Genomic DNA, 15928 nt, shown 5'->3' on the forward strand with positions numbered 1-15928 from the left:
GGAACAGGTCTGCCTCAGCTCCTCCTCCTGTCAGACCTGACTCAGGGCCACGCCTCCTCACTGCTAATGAGGCAGAACTGCTGTAATTACACTCAACCCCCCCCCCCCCGAGCTCTGAGCCGTGCCGACAGCCTAAAAACAGCAGCTTCACTTCTGTGACCTTTCACCTCGGATACACTCTGTGACCTTTCACCTCGGATACACTGGATCACATCAACATCAAGGGTTTAGAGTGGGGTCTCCGTCCCCTGATACGTGTCTCAATGTGCAAAGTGTCCAGTGTTACGTGCCGTGTTGTGTGTGTGTCTCCCTCCAGGTGCAGCCTCTCCCTCAGGTGCTCCCAATCCCCAATCAGGGCCTCCATGAAGGACCTGAGGAAGGCTCGCTCTCCTTCTCCTCTGGGCTGCATGTGTGGTGTAAATGGACTGTACGTATACAGCGCTTTATCCGGTCTTTAAGACTTTACATGTCGTTCACCCATCCACACAGAGCAGTGCTAACTCCAGGACCTAACACTCACACCGTTGGCCATCGGGAGAAACTCAGGGTTGAGTGTCTCGCCCAAGGACACATCGACATGTTGACTGCACGGGCTGGGATCGAACCCACAACATCCTGGTTGAAAGACGACCGCACCCCCTCGCAGCCACAGCCACCCTGGTGTAGTGTCTCGTCTCGACTCTGTGTGCGGCCTGCTAGTTTAACTTGTGCTTTGTTTATTGTGAGGCTCCAGTGTTCCGTTCTGTAGTCACTTTGTTTTAGGAGGAAGTTGTCTTAGTTTGACTTTAGCTTCCTTTGCTAATCGCCTGGTGAGCCCTCTTTACTTTCTTTGACTAATTAAAGCATCACCTCGTGGCTTCAGCAATCCGTTTCTTCTCCTCTTTTCTCTCTCCCGGTTACTTTATATGTTGTCACTTCGCGTTGTACCCCGAGTCCAGGAGGGAACGTAGCAGTCTGCACGAATAACTGTTTCTTTCTGCAACCAAAAAAAAAACAGTTTTGATAAAGCATTTGAAAAGAGTTTAATGACAACGTTAAAGAAATGTGTCATGACTCTGAGAAGATTCAGGTTCAATGTGAAGGCGGCACTTCTTCCTCTCCTCTCTGCAGAAGTCCCATTACATTCGTATTTGTTAAAAAATGTGGTACAAGCGTGTGTACAGATGTTGAGAGAAGATATAACTACAGCTACCAAGATGCATTGCAGCAGAAAGCCTTTTCAGATTGACTTTAGAGATATTTAGCTTCCATTTGTACTGTTTGTATTTGTATTTTAACATACAAACAAACACGTATTTGCAGATACGATAACATGCTTAATGATGACATTATGTTGCATTTAGCTGACGCTTTTTTGTTCAACCATTAATATACAAAAGAAAGGACACATCCTGCAAGTGCATCAGCATTCAATGAGACAAACACGTGTCTTTTAGAAATACCACAAAGCGCCCGTAGGACAGAACCCTAATACACCACATGTCACTTTGGGGTGAAGTGTCTCAGGGACACAACGACATGCTGACTGCAGTGGGGTTTGAACCTGATCCGAACACCAGCGCACAACCCACTGCGCCACACACCTCGTGTAATACACACTACTAAAAAGATTTAAACAGAGAAGCTTATTATAAAAGATGATATACTCAGCAGTCAGTCAAGTCAACAATCAAGTGTGTTTAGTCAGTAAAATCTGCAAAGCAACGACATCAAAAGTAAAGTATGCACTTAAGTTCATTTTCACGAACCCATAGGTTTTCCCTCAGGGTGTTGACACCGCGGACACAGAGGATGTCTGCAGGAGACAATAAAGAGACGAGTGTAAACAGTGTAAACAAACTGAATCAGTGGCAGAAACAGAGCTCTAAGGGAAGAGTAAACAGAGACACACACAGGGGTAGATCAGAGATAAAGTGGGATCGGTGCTGCCCCCTGTCGGTGGATCTGAACACTGCAGCCCCTCCTGAAGCGGGCCTGTCCCGCAAAGCACAACAACATAATACTCTTTCTAATAATCAAAAACAAACCTTTCTGTTTGAATAACCTGCATGATGTGTTTGTCTGTGAGTAGAATAATATATATATAGTTATAATGTGCCACAGTTTAATGTAGATTAAAGAGCCAGATCGCCCTAATCGCATAACAGCAGGTTTTAAGTAAAACATATGATTCAATTCCTGTCCTCCTATAGTGAAGACAGTGGATCATTACGTTATCTGACTATAATAGACTCATATTAGAATACAATATCCCCCAACACGTTTTAAATTATTGTTACAGTGCATGAAGGAGCTGGCTGGGGGAGGGGTGTCTATAAAGTCAAATTATACACTTTTTTTTTTAGAGACCTTCAGGCTTGGCTACAATTGTCAAAATCAGTATGTTTATATGTTGTGGAGGATATCATGAAGCCTTGTTCCCATACAAAAAACTAGAGCGCAGTTATTATATAATTTTAACTTGAAACGGGTCACGGGAGACCCGAACACAACATAAGGGTTCAACTCTATATATGAGGAACCAAAAGGAACCATGGGTAACATTAAATATTCATAAAGCAGGCTTATAAAGGAATAGCTACCAATGTGAAGTGTGTAAGTCAGGAACATCAGGAGTGTGTGAGCTGATTGTATAGTGCAAGGTTTTGTATTAAGAAAATTAAGATAATGCCACAGCAAATGTCGTAAAACTTTGAAATAAGACCCGAGGAGAGGCAGGGGGCTTCAACCTGAAACAATACATTTTTAAAGGGGCCCTATACTGCTGATGTTGAGGTGTGTATCAGTTAGTGTCTCTACTTTAAAGAGTCCTCTCCTGCTGATATTCAGGTGTATATCAGTATGTAGTGTCTCTACTTTAAAGAGTCCTCTCCTGCTGATGTTCAGGTGTATATCAGTATGTAGTGCCTCTACTTTAAAGAGTCCTCTACTCCTGATGTTCAGGTGTATATCAGTATGTAGTGTCTCTACTTTAAAGAGTCCTCTCCTGCTGATGTTCAGGTGTATATCAGTATGTAGTGTCTCTACTTTAAAGAGTCCTCTCCTGCTGATGTTCAGGTGTATATCAGTATGTAGTGTCTCTACTTTAAAGAGTCCTCTCCTGCTGATGTTCAGGTGTATATCAGTATGTAGTGTCTCTACTTTAAAGAGTCCTCTCCTGCTGATGTTGAGGTGTATATCAGTATGTAGTGTCTCTACTTTAAAGAGTCCTCTCCTGCTGATGTTCAGGTGTATATCAGTATGTAGTGTCTCTACTTTAAAGAGTCCTCTCCTGCTGATGTTCAGGTGTATATCAGTATGTAGTGTCTCTACTTTAAAGAGTCCTCTGCTTCTGATGTTCAGGTGTATATGAGTATGTAGTGTCTCTACTTTAAAGAGTCCTCTCCTGCTGATGTTCAGGTGTATATCAGTGTATAGTGTATCTACTTTAAAGAGTCCTCTCCTGCTGATGTTCAGGTGAATATCAGTATGTAGTGTCTCTACTTTAAAGAGTCCTCTCCTGCTGATGTTCAGGTGTATATCAGTATGTAGTGTCTCTACTTTAAAGAGTCCTCTCCTGCTGATGTCCAGGTGTATATCAGTATGTAGTGTCTCTACTTTAAAGAGTCCTCTGCTGCTGATGTTCAGGTGTATATCAGTATGTAGTGTCTCTACTTTAAAGAGTCCTCTCCTGCTGATGTTCAGGTGTATATCAGTATGTAGTGTCTCTACTTTAAAGAGTCCTCTCCTGCTGATGTCCAGGTGTATATCAGTATGTAGTGTCTCTACTTTAAAGAGTCCTCTGCTGCTGATGTTCAGGTGTATATCAGTATATACTAGTGTCTTTAAAGAGTCCTCTGCTGCTGATGTCCAGGTGTATATCAGTGTGTAGTGTCTCTACTTTAAAGAGTCCTCTCCTGCTGATGTTCAGGTGTATATCAGTATGTAGTGTCTCTACTTTAAAGAGTCCTCTCCTGCTGATGTTCAGGTGTATATCAGTATGTAGTGTCTCTACTTTAAAGAGTCCTCTCCTGCTGATGTTCAGGTGTATATCAGTATGTAGTGTCTCTACTTTAAAGAGTCCTCTGCTGCTGATGTTCAGGTGTATATCAGTATGTAGTGTCTCTACTTTAAAGAGTCCTCTCCTGCTGATGTTCAGGTGTATATCAGTATGTAGTGTCTCTACTTTAAAGAGTCCTCTCCTGCTGATGTTCAGGTGTATATCAGTATGTAGTGTCTCTACTTTAAAGAGTCCTCTGCTGCTGATGTTCAGGTGTATATCAGTATGTAGTGTCTCTACTTTAAAGAGTCCTCTCCTGCTGATGTTCAGGTGTATATCAGTATGTAGTGTCTCTACTTTAAAGAGTCCTCTCCTGCTGATGTTCAGGTGTATATCAGTATGTAGTGTCTCTACTTTAAAGAGTCCTCTGCTGCTGATGTTCAGGTGTATATATAACAGACTTCAAGCAAAGTCAGAAGGACTAAAACGAACAGCATAGATTTCTGTTTTGTTTTGTTTGGGCTAATGATGGTTAACATTGGAGGAGCATTTTAGTTTTCACTTCATAGCAGCGTAAATTGCATGAAATTATGAGCTTTTGTTTAGTTGTCTGTGTTGTGTGTGTGAGGAGTGAGGACCAAGAAGAGTAGCCAATGCTCATGCTAGTGGGGATCCTAATGAAGAATAAGAATTTCACATAAAACCATAAAAGGATCCCGGGGTGAATGTTGTTGATGAGGGGGGGGGGGGGGGGGGCGTTAGCATCGGGACGGCCAGGACGAGAGCCTGGAGACGACATAATGGGCACAGTCGCCATGGAAACACAAGCGGCCCAGGCACATCATGGCAACCGGTAACTAAGTAACAGGAAACGACGGACCATGCAGGGCGATGAGTCTGGCTAATCATGAAGGGGGGGAGATAAGGGCCACACACACACACACACACACACACACACACACACACACACACACACACACACACACACACACACACACACACACACACACACACACACACACACATGCAGTGACTCTGGATTAGTGTCACTCCTCTCTTTCCATTTTATCTCTAATTCCATGAGGGGGAGTAAAGGAGCAAACACTACAGGGGGCAGACATTAAACTGAGATTAACAAATTATACTATAAATATTGTAATAATTATCACCTTATTATTGTGGATTTTTTAGGTTATTTTCATATACATTTTATGTATTTTAAAATATTTTGATTGTGTTTTTGTTAGCCCTATAACCATATTATAATGCCAAAACAATCATGATGAACTTCCTCTTTTTGACTCAAGGAATAAGTGATTACTATTAGGGTCAAAAGTCAATGTGATTTTTGACATAACTCAAAAGTCGCTTCACTATTTCTCACTGGCAGCATTTGAAATGTTTTGACCAAGAGCACTTTTTTGCTCGCGGAGCACCTCGGCAGAGAAAAGATAAGGCTGAGTGTGTGTGCGTGTGTGTGTGTGTGTGTGTGTGCGTGTGTGTGTGTGGAGCCGTTACGTCACTATGACCAGGAAGAAAACAATGGAAAAAGAGAAGTGTCCAGCGAGGCGTTCTGGGGCAGCAGACCGGTCTTCTCTGTGTTAGAGTTTTACTCGCTACAGGGTGCACTTTGAAGGTCTTGACTCTGCAGACCGTTCACATGCAGAAGAACCTTCAGAACACAAGGGGACGGGTGATAACCGGAAAAGCATGACATGGGTTTTTTTCGTACTTTTTTATTTATTATATTCTCTTATTTATTTATGTATTAATATACCTACATGTGATCAATCCATTAAAGGTGGGGTAGGTAAGTTTGAGAAACCGGCTCGAGATCGCTAGAATTTGAAAATACACAACCGGAGAAAATCTGCCACTTCCTTACAGAGCCCCTCCTCCAACACACACGAACGCGCACATGACCAATGAGGGCACGAGATAAGTTTGTGCCCAGGTGGAAGGCTGACAGGCAGGTAGGCCATCGTTTAGCCGGGCCGGCTAAACGGATTGGTTGTACTTTTTACAGCACTACGGCTTCTACAGATGACATTTTTTTATGGATTTTTTGTCAAAGCACTTAAGATATTCATTGCTATCGGGATGTTAAGAGCATTCCATGGAATATAACAAAAAGTGTATCTCGAGCCCGGACCGGTTTCTGAAACTTACCTACCCCACCTTTAAAGTAGAAGTTAATGCATATGAGCCTTCAGTATTTTCTATAGGTAGATTCCTGCAGAGAGAAGTTGCATGTCTCTGCGGTCTGAGGGGCTCCGAGGGGCCCGGAGGAAACCGTTCCTCAAAAAGGCATAAAGTTTGAGACCCCGGGGCCAAAACCCACCGCTCAATACTGCATCTTATCTCCACTCAACATCTGTGAAACACACCGGAGACTCCAGGGAAACAAAGAGCCGTAAAACAAGTCAGAGGAACCAGGAACACACAGCTGTCTTCAGCTAGAGGGGGGGAGTAGATCATGTACTTTAGTAAAAGTACAAAGGTATTATCATCAACATATAGTTAAAGTAATACAAGTAAAAGTAGTGATTCTGCAGATTGGCCCACAATGTTTTTCAATGTTTAATTAAATTAGAAAGTAGAGACATTTTCTCATAGACTTCGATACAATCTGACTTCCTATGCAGTGGAGTGGCCCCTGCTGGATGTTAGAGGTACTGCAGGGTTAAGATCAGATACATTGATCCTTCATTGATCCCAAATGCAGGTGTTATAGCAGCGACAGAATAAGAGAAACACAGGTAGGACACGTGAGAATATACACAGGGATATAAAGAATAACAATAATATTAAGATGAATGATAATAACAAAAAAATGCAGTTAATCAATCCCCCCCCCACTCTCTCTCTTTGCTTTGAATCCACCTGTTTGTGTCCTCCATCATGCCGATACTCCTCAGCCGTAATGGGCTTTCTGTGGAGTGACACACACTCTTCACACACTCTCTGCAGCTCCTGATTGACACTGGCATGCGTATAGTGGCCCCCTGCTGTGCACCGACATCCACTTTGCCACGGCTGTGAGTCTCATCTGATTGCACCTGTCAGCCTGCGTCCTTAAACCCAACCCCCTCTCTCAGCGCTGACCTTTGCCTCTGTTTTCTGCCTCTTTTCACACTTCCTCTTGTCGTTCCTCCTGCTCCGCCGGCACCACACGGCACTCTCACAGAAAAGACTCCACACGTGTTCATGTGATGTGGAACTAGGAGGTGCTGTTGCTGCAGGACGTGTGTGTGTGTGTGTGTGTGTGTGTGTGTGTGTGTGTGTGTGTGTGTGTGTGTGTGTGTGTGTGTGTGTGTGTGTGTGTGTGTGTGTGTGTGTGTGTGTGTGTGTGTGTGTGTGTGTGTGAAGGTTAAAATGCAGAAATGAGTTTTGTTCAAATGTTGAAGCTCAAAAGCATCTCGAGTGAGAAGCGGCAGTGCATCACCCAAAGAAGTAGTCCTTGTAATCATGTAGTGCTTTTACATTAATAAAATAAACTATTACACAAATTAAAAAGAGAGCAATGCATTGTCGAAAGAAAAAGTCATTTGAAAGCCCTACTTTGGAAATATGTACCGAAAAGCTTTTAAAAAACATGACATTGTGTTATTTTGCTAGGAGTAAGCAATAACTTGGAGAACATCTCCTCCGAAGGAAGGCTGTCAGTGCCATTCAGATGCAACTTATTGAAAACATTCGGAGCATACGCGGGCCGGCGTTCTTACAGTCAACAAATCCCAAAACCAACAGCGTGTCAGATTTTGTTCTCGGTGACTTTTGTCGTGTTTCGTGTCCAGACGGATCGGCAGCTGCCGGGGAGACTCTGCTGAGCATACTGCAGCTTCTAGCAGCTCTTTGAGCAGATACTGTTCTATTTGTTATCTGCAGGCTTTCTATGTATCATCCTTTTTGTCTGGCCTTGCTCCACTGTACTGGTTGGTGCTGTGCTATCTGCCGCTGCTCTTATCCAAAGCCACTTTCATCCTACATTTGGAATATTTGTTTCGTCTTCAATGAAAATGTTACACAACAGCTACACTACTGTAGTTCAGTCGGACAACTCACGTGTTCTTAACATGTTTCTTAGAAGCAGCTTATAGTTTGAGTTTGGCTCGGGCCTCGTCACTCCACAGATTCACAAAGAACATTGAGTGATGATTAGATAACTATCCCCTGAGCCTGCATGTGGAAGCTGGGGTGGAAGCTGGGGTGGAAGCTGGGGTGGAAGCTGGGGTGGAAGCTGGGGTGGAGCTGGGGTGGATGCTGGGGTGGAAGCTGGGGTGGAGCTGGGGTGGAAGCTGGGGTGGAAGCTGGGGTGGAGCTGGGGTGGATGCTGGGGTGGAGCTGGGGTGATGGTGGGGTGGAAGCTGGGGTGGAGCTGGGGTGGAAGCTGGGGTGGAGCTGGGGTGATGGTGGGGTGGAAGCTGGGGTGGTGGTGGGATGGAAGCTGGGTGGAGCTGGGGTGGTGGTGGGGTGGAAGCTGGGGTGGAATCTGGGGTGATGGTGGGGTGGAAGCTGGGGGGAACTGGGGTGGTGGTGGGGTTGAAGCTGGGGTGGTGGTGGGGTGGAAGCTGGGGTGGAGCTGGGGTGGATGGTGGGGTGATGGTGGGGTGGAAGCTGGGGGGAACTGGGGTGGAAGCTGGGGTGATGGTGGGATGGAAGCTGGGGTGGAAGCTGGGTGGAATCTGGGGTGGTGGTGGGGTGGAAGCTGGGGTGGAAGCTGGGGTGGAAGCTGGGTGGAGCTGGGGTGATGGTGGGATGGAAGCTGGGTGGAATCTGGGGTGGTGGTGGGGTGGAAGCTGGGGTGGAAGCTGGGTGGAGCTGGGGTGGTGGTGGGGTGGAATCTGGGGTGGTGGTGGGGTGGAAGCTGGGGTGGAAGCTGGGGTGGAAGTTGGGGTGGAAGCTGGGGTGGTGGTGGGGGGGAAGCTGGGGTGGAGTTGGGTGGAAGCTGGGGTGGTGGTGGGGGGGGAAGCTGGGGTGGAAGCTGGGGTGGAAGCTGGGGTGGAGGCTGGGGTAGAAGCTGGGGTGGAAGCTGGGGTGGAGCTGGGTGGAAGCTGGGGTGGTGGTGGTGGGGGGGAAGCTGGGGTGGAGTTGGGTGGAAGCTGGGGTGGTGGTGGGGGGGAAGCTGGGGTGGAAGCTGGGGTGGAGCTGGGGTGGAAGCTGGGGTGGAGTTGGGTGGAAGCTGGGGTGGTGGTGGGGGGGAAGCTGGGGTGAAGCTGGGGTGGAGCTGGGGTGGAAGCTGGGGTGGTGGTGGGGGGGAAGCTGGGGTGGAGCTGGGGTGGAGCTGGGGTGGAAGCTGGGGTGGAAGCTGGGGTGGTGGTGGGGTGGAAGCTGGGGTGGAGCTGGGGTGGCCTTTCATTCCACTCCACCAAGTGTTTTCTTGGACTTTGTTGCCCCAGTCATTCAGACCAGAAGAATTGAGGGTGGCTTTTCTTCCTCCTTTTGTCAGCATGGTTACAATTAAGACTCCCAAATTCCTCTATCTGACCTCTGAACCCAACGTATGATGAACCTATAAAGCAAAGTATCGATCTCTTTATAGATATTTTACCCTTTTAATAAGATTACACACACTTGTTTACCCCTTCTCTACTATTACACGGTCACTGAGTGTCAGCCACATGGAGCAAAGTGAACATTTTGATTATCCGGACACTGGGAGGATGGGCTGGAGAAAACAAAGCCACCCCACCCCCACACCGACCCCGTGACCCCGCTGTAGGCGAACACTGAGTGGATCTACTCACTGCAGAGTTATCTTCATAATGACATCATAAACACACATTCAGGGACCATTCGTTGTGTTCAGTATTAAAGCCATATTTCACACGGTAAGAGCATTTTCACATTAAGGGTTGCACTGTCCATAAATAAATACTGCAGTACGGTGAACGTCTGAACAGCCATCAGAGTTCAGCCTTTTGGCCTCATCTAACCATTTACTCACATTATTATTATTATTATAGCTGGAACATAAATTCAGACACACACATTAACCCCTGACCTCTTCAGTGACTCTCAGTAGCTCACATATGACGGAGATGGGAAATGTTAAATATAGGCCTTTAATTATTGTATTATGAGGAAAATCCAATATAAAGAAGTGTTGTCCAGTGAAGTTACAATATATATATACATGACATGGAAGCTTTGATAAAAGGGTCATTCCAGAATTGGAGGACAATTTAGACACCAACATTTTGAAAAATTAACCTTTTATTTTATAATTTTTTTTTATGTATTTAGGAAAAACAGATAATAAACCATCAAAAAAAGTGATTTGCCCAGCTAGGCATCAAATGTATATTTTCCAATGAAGAATTACCCCTGTTACTCTAATTATAGTAACAGGGTTGAAAATCAATGCTAATGTTAGCTTTAACCTCAGGAAGTATTGCTAGATGTAGCATGTAATGCTACTTTCAAGGCAAGGACAAACTTTGATATCTAATGCAAGAAAGATAACTTTGAAATGAATATGCTTTATTTTGATAATATCAGTAACAGGGTTGAGTGGGTCAGAGTGCCACACTCTTTTAAGACTGGAAAGATTGTAAAAATATGAAAAATAAAAGAGAGGACTTAGTTGTGGTCTACCCATGGCACGAGCACATGGCTTGCTGATGTCACTTCCAGTGTGTCATCTGACTTACAGTTTGTTCACTTCCTGTGCCAATCTAAAAAGGTTTGGGTAACAGGGTTGAACGGTTGAACGCATGTTGAGGGACACACCTTCTGTGCAAAATTACTGTTATCTAAAATATGTTTATGATTTAACAAATTGATTTTACCATTACAAGAGATATAGAATAATACCAAAAAAGTAAAGAAAATCCCTATTTTAAATGTTATATTTGACATGCAAGTTGGTCACCAAGAAGCGGGGACAAGAGAAAAATGCCATTTTAGGGAATGGTCGAGAGCTATTTGATAATTTAAATAATATTTTGAAACCACTTTTTCTACAACTTTATATACATTTTGTCTCAAGACAAGTATGTTTAACACAACAAGTGCATGTTTTAGCATTTTGGGCATGGATTATTAGATTTTTTATATAGGGGGACATGAAATGTCCTCCAATTCTGGAATGAACCAAAAACTGATATCATTTTCTATTCAAATATTTATATCAAGCAGTAATCAAAAAATGTTTGCCACAAAAGATAATTTAATTTTTTTTGCATAGTTTTCACTAATATGGGCAAGCACGGAGGTATTGAAAATAACATCAGTTTTTGGTAATTTAAATAGTAATTTATTGATGGTTTTTGAGTGAAACCCTGTATGTAACAGCTATGTACCATCCTACCGACAATCTGTAAAACTGCTGGTGTTTGGCGTTAAATGCCAATTCTAATAGCTTACCAGGTTTCTAACCAGTAGTAGTACTGTATCATAGTCTAATGCCCAGACTAATATTTAGTTATTTCTAAATTGTCTCTATTATCATGTAATTTAAGACCTAAAAACAAACTCTTACGTGTAACTGCACACCTCAAATGTAGTTTGAAGGGTCTAAATGAATACGGGATAATAATAATAATAATAATAAAGGAACTTTTATAATTAACATTAGTTCCCTAGGAGGTTTTCTTAGTATTTTTTGTATGTTGAAATCAGAAATCCTTAAAATGCTAAATTGTTTTATGGAAGGGCTTATCAGTCAAATAAATGAATAGATACTTAAAATATGGTTAAATAGACAGTTTAGGCCTGAGTGTCATGTTGTTTGACTCTAGGTTCAGATTATGAAATGGCTTCTTGTCCTTTCACAAAATGGCCCAATAGGCGCCATATTGTCTGCGCAGGGTAGCTTCATGGCCATTTATTTTTTGACAGTAATACGAAAATGTCGGTTTATATTTTGAGTCCGCGAACTGTTTTGTTATTAATAAGGTAAAAGCCATCTTGTTGATCGTTATCGACATATCCACCACTGGTCCTATGATCGAAACTAACCAAAGATATTCAGTTTAAGGTTCGCTTACAAAGTCGCCACTTTTGTGGCTATAAAACGTCTCTACGTCCACCCGTTGGTCTGAAACAGTGCCGCTATTACTTCGTTATATCCGACGGTCGGTTCATAATATTATGGACAGTTTAGAAACAGACCGTACGAACGAAACTGCCCTTAAAGCCGTTATACAGCCGACTTAATCTGCAGTCAGCAGGCGTGAATCACCATTCATTCAATGTTTCATTATGCTCATCCCAACCGTTAATTAGCTAATTTGATCAAAACTAACTAACCATAGCTGTCCTGTATACAGGTTAAGGTTCGATTATAACATTCTTTATATATACCATCTATGATAACATCCAATTTTGTGGCTATAGATCGTCTCTACGTCCACATTTGTTCCCGAAACAGCGCCGCCGCCATTACTGTTATATCGGTCGGTTCATGCGATAAGGAAACAGACCTAATATCCAAACAACAACCGTTACTGCCATTATAAATGTGTGAAAACTGGTATCGTTTAGACGGCCACGGCCGATCCGTATTTATTTTATATTCAGCGTTCAATATGTGACATATCCACCACCATTAATTAGCCAATATGACCGAAACTAACCATAGCCGATATTCAGGTTAAGGTTCGCTTATAACATATCGCCTTTTTTGTGGCTCGAAAAAGTATTTACGTCCACCTTTTGGCCTGAAACAGCGCCGCCGCCATTACTCTGTTACAACTGTCGGTACATTAAATGGGCGGTTAAAGAAACAGGCTAATACTCAAACAGCTGTTATTACGGTTTGTGAAAACTGGTATCGTAAAACGGTTACAGCCGCCTTTATGTAAAGTCAGCAGGCAAAGCTAACAATCATGTAATATTTCATATTTCAACTGGCGACATATACACGGTTAATTGGCCAGTAAGACCGAAACCTAAGCCCCTCCGATTATAACATCGTATTTGTGTTGCTATAAAGACGTATCTCCCGTACTAACAGAAATGAAGGTAGAATCAACTATTGTGCTGATCACCATGATATAATTAATTGAAATGCTATTCGTGTAGAGGTGTAATATTCAACATGTTAGGCGAACGTTAGTTTGTATTGGAAGCTGCAAACTTTAAAGTAGCTAGCTCGTTAGCACGTTTGTCAATTCTTACAATCGGTTAGATGACCGTAAACTAGCAAAGTATGGACTAGTTCATTATTAATCGGCATCATTGTTAGGGAGTAACTGAACCTCGGCGATATGTATTTCTTGTTAAGCTAGCATTAAGATACATTTGATTAATTATTAAGCAGGCTGTGTTCTTGTTGGGGGCGGGTTGGGGGTTGGAGTTTCGTACTCCCGGACGGGGACGTTAGCTAGCGGGTCTCTCTACGGGACAGCCTCCTGCCTCGGTCGTCCAATGGATCATTCCCGGCTAGAGAGGACGTCACAAGGAAAATGTGCTTCGGGAGGAAGCTAATGTTCAGCATCTGTTTCTACCGTTTCTACAGGGGAAACGGCGAGGTGAGTTACCATCGATATATCTGCTATGCATGCACACAACTAAACCATATATTAAACCGAGGCTCTCTCCTCCTAACGCAGTTTTTGCACGGGTTACGAGCGCAGGATTGTGTTGTTGTAGCATTTATTGTCCTGTGTTGTTGTAAATCCAGCCTTTTGTAGGGTAAAAAAAAACAAAGAGCAGCTCATAGGCGATACAAAAGCAGATTGGATCATTTGACTTCCTAATAATACTAATTTACTTTTAGTTCATTGATTTCCAGTGCATATGCAATGATAGACAGCTGTTATTACATTATCTTACAGGGCTGTTTGATTGTGTGACTTTTGGCTTCTTGCTTCCAACGTAAATATTATAAAGACAGGCTGCAGCCCCTGCACCATGCATGCAATGTGATCTGTTGTAGACAACCCGGGATTATTGAAACTAACATGCCGGTATGGCAGTGACTGTAAACCTTCCGGTGTATTGCATTTGTTCGTTATTTCTGCACGAAAAGTAGCAGGATCTTATGTTAAAGCTCCTGTTTCCTTGTAAGTGAAAGTTGATTTCACTGGGGGATGTTCGCGGCAAAAAATAAACAACGCGAGATTTCATTTTCTATACATTGAGGAGGAAGGGGAGGAGAAACGGCAGCAGCGTGGCTCTCTTAACACCCAGATCGCTGTTTTAATGTACCCAGATCGCTGTTTTAATGTACACACATGGCGAGGAAACAAGATGCAACCAAACCACTGAAATTAGATATTTGACAGAAAGCACCCAGTCTTTGTCCTCCACAAGCAGACAAAAGGGGATTAGAATAACCCACCCACTGTCCCAGTCTCACCCCCACCCTATCCCTGGCAGTCAGGCATGGGGTGAGGGGGGTAAACACTGGCTTTGGTAATACTGACAGGCAGCCATGTTTTACGAATGAATAACAATGTGGTGGTGGCCTTTTGTAGTTTGGTTTGAATCACAGAAAGACTCAACTGTCGACCAATGCCCGTCTGTGGGTGTTATATTAATGAGATAGTTGCACAGAGATCCGAGTTTGATGTGCCTTACTTCAGTATTTCCATGTCCTGCTACTTTAATCTTCTATTCTCCTACATCTCATATGGACATATTTTACGTTTTATATAACTACATGTTCTGCATTGAGGTAAAGCTACCTTTTTTCCATCTGCATAAATTATTACTATGCAGTATTACAGATACTTTATCAATTAAATACACACATTTTTCTCTCTTCTATCACTTCATGCATCCACAATCTTGTCATGTTTGCAATCCTGGCTTCAGTGAACATGTAAATGCAATCCAAAACAATTATTTACCAACAAATCCATGATATGAACGGACAAAAAGAAGACTATTAATGTAAAAAGTCTCACACTGGATGCTAAATGTAATATTAATCGCAAGAACTGGTTACAGGTTAAACCAAACTGGGATTTAATAATAGTAATTGGAATATAACCGCCAACACGCCTGCCTGCTGACCCACAGCCCATGTACAACATTTTGTGATTTCAATTATACCTCACTATCAAAGTCATGAGCATGTTCAATCGTTTCTTTTTTCTCAGAGAGCTGCGAGATGGCGAGTCCCGTGCTTGTGACTCCGGAATCCAACAGCAAAGATAAAAGCAGCCGTCACTATCTGGTGGTCTGGATAAACAACCTGCTGAAGACCCGATTCAAAGATGTGCGGCAGATGGGTTCAGGTAACTCATCAGTCTGAGCAGATGTTATGCGTAAATCTTTCTTTGGGGTTCCCCCCGTGTTCAGCACAGCGTTACATCCTCACTGCGGTGAAAAACGCCTCTTTCTGACCCGTCTGTGTTTACCCCGCAGGTGCGTGCCACTGTCAGATGATGGACTTGGTCGTTCCCGGCTCCGTGGACATGACCCAGGTGAAGTTTGGTGTGCAAAGTGACGACGACTGTATGCACAACTTCGGTCTCCTCTGCAAGGCTTTCGACAAGAGCAGCATCACTAAGGTATGCTATCTCTTATCGAGACACATTACAGTTTCTTGAGACGTGCTGATTGGTCGATTTCATTCCTTTGAACCTACAATCTTTTTGGTCTGGGCCAAATGTCAAACTATTTATAATTTGTTTATTTTTCTTTCTCCATCTTATCGAGGGCACCAAATGCTGAAACCATATCAGACTCAACCCAACAAGAAACGTGTTCACCTAAAAGTGGGCGACTTGGAGTCCAGGCTTTCTGTTGACCAACGTGACAACATATGTTGTTATGTTGCACAGAAACGCGTGAACACAATGTTTTGTTTGTGGTCACAGTATCTCTGTTGTACAACTACGGTTAAATGAGGAATAAAGGGATTGACGGAGGAGTTTTATATAGATCACAAATAAAACGATACTTAGTGCAGAAATATGAGTTGCTCTCTTCTAATGGTGCATTTCCACTACAGTGCGGTTTGTTGCGTTTCCACTTGGCGTAGTTCCGGCTAGC

General features: G+C 43.3%; 1 protein-coding gene across 1 annotated transcript in view; it reads left to right on the forward strand.

Annotated features, from left to right (window-relative positions):
* Nucleotides 1-13389: 13389 nt before the first annotated feature.
* Nucleotides 13390-15928, forward strand: part of dnmt3ba (DNA (cytosine-5-)-methyltransferase 3 beta, duplicate a) — a 30825-nt gene continuing 28286 nt past the window's right edge. The window contains exons 1-3 of the mRNA XM_034086391.2: nucleotides 13390-13455; nucleotides 15031-15168; nucleotides 15299-15444. Coding sequence (XP_033942282.1) covers nucleotides 15042-15168; nucleotides 15299-15444 — 273 coding nt within the window. The 5' untranslated portion in view covers nucleotides 13390-13455; nucleotides 15031-15041. The remainder of the gene's footprint in view (nucleotides 13456-15030; nucleotides 15169-15298; nucleotides 15445-15928) is intronic.

Source organism: Pseudochaenichthys georgianus, chromosome 7, assembly GCF_902827115.2.
Source record: "Pseudochaenichthys georgianus chromosome 7, fPseGeo1.2, whole genome shotgun sequence".
Taxonomy (NCBI): domain Eukaryota; kingdom Metazoa; phylum Chordata; class Actinopteri; order Perciformes; family Channichthyidae; genus Pseudochaenichthys; species Pseudochaenichthys georgianus.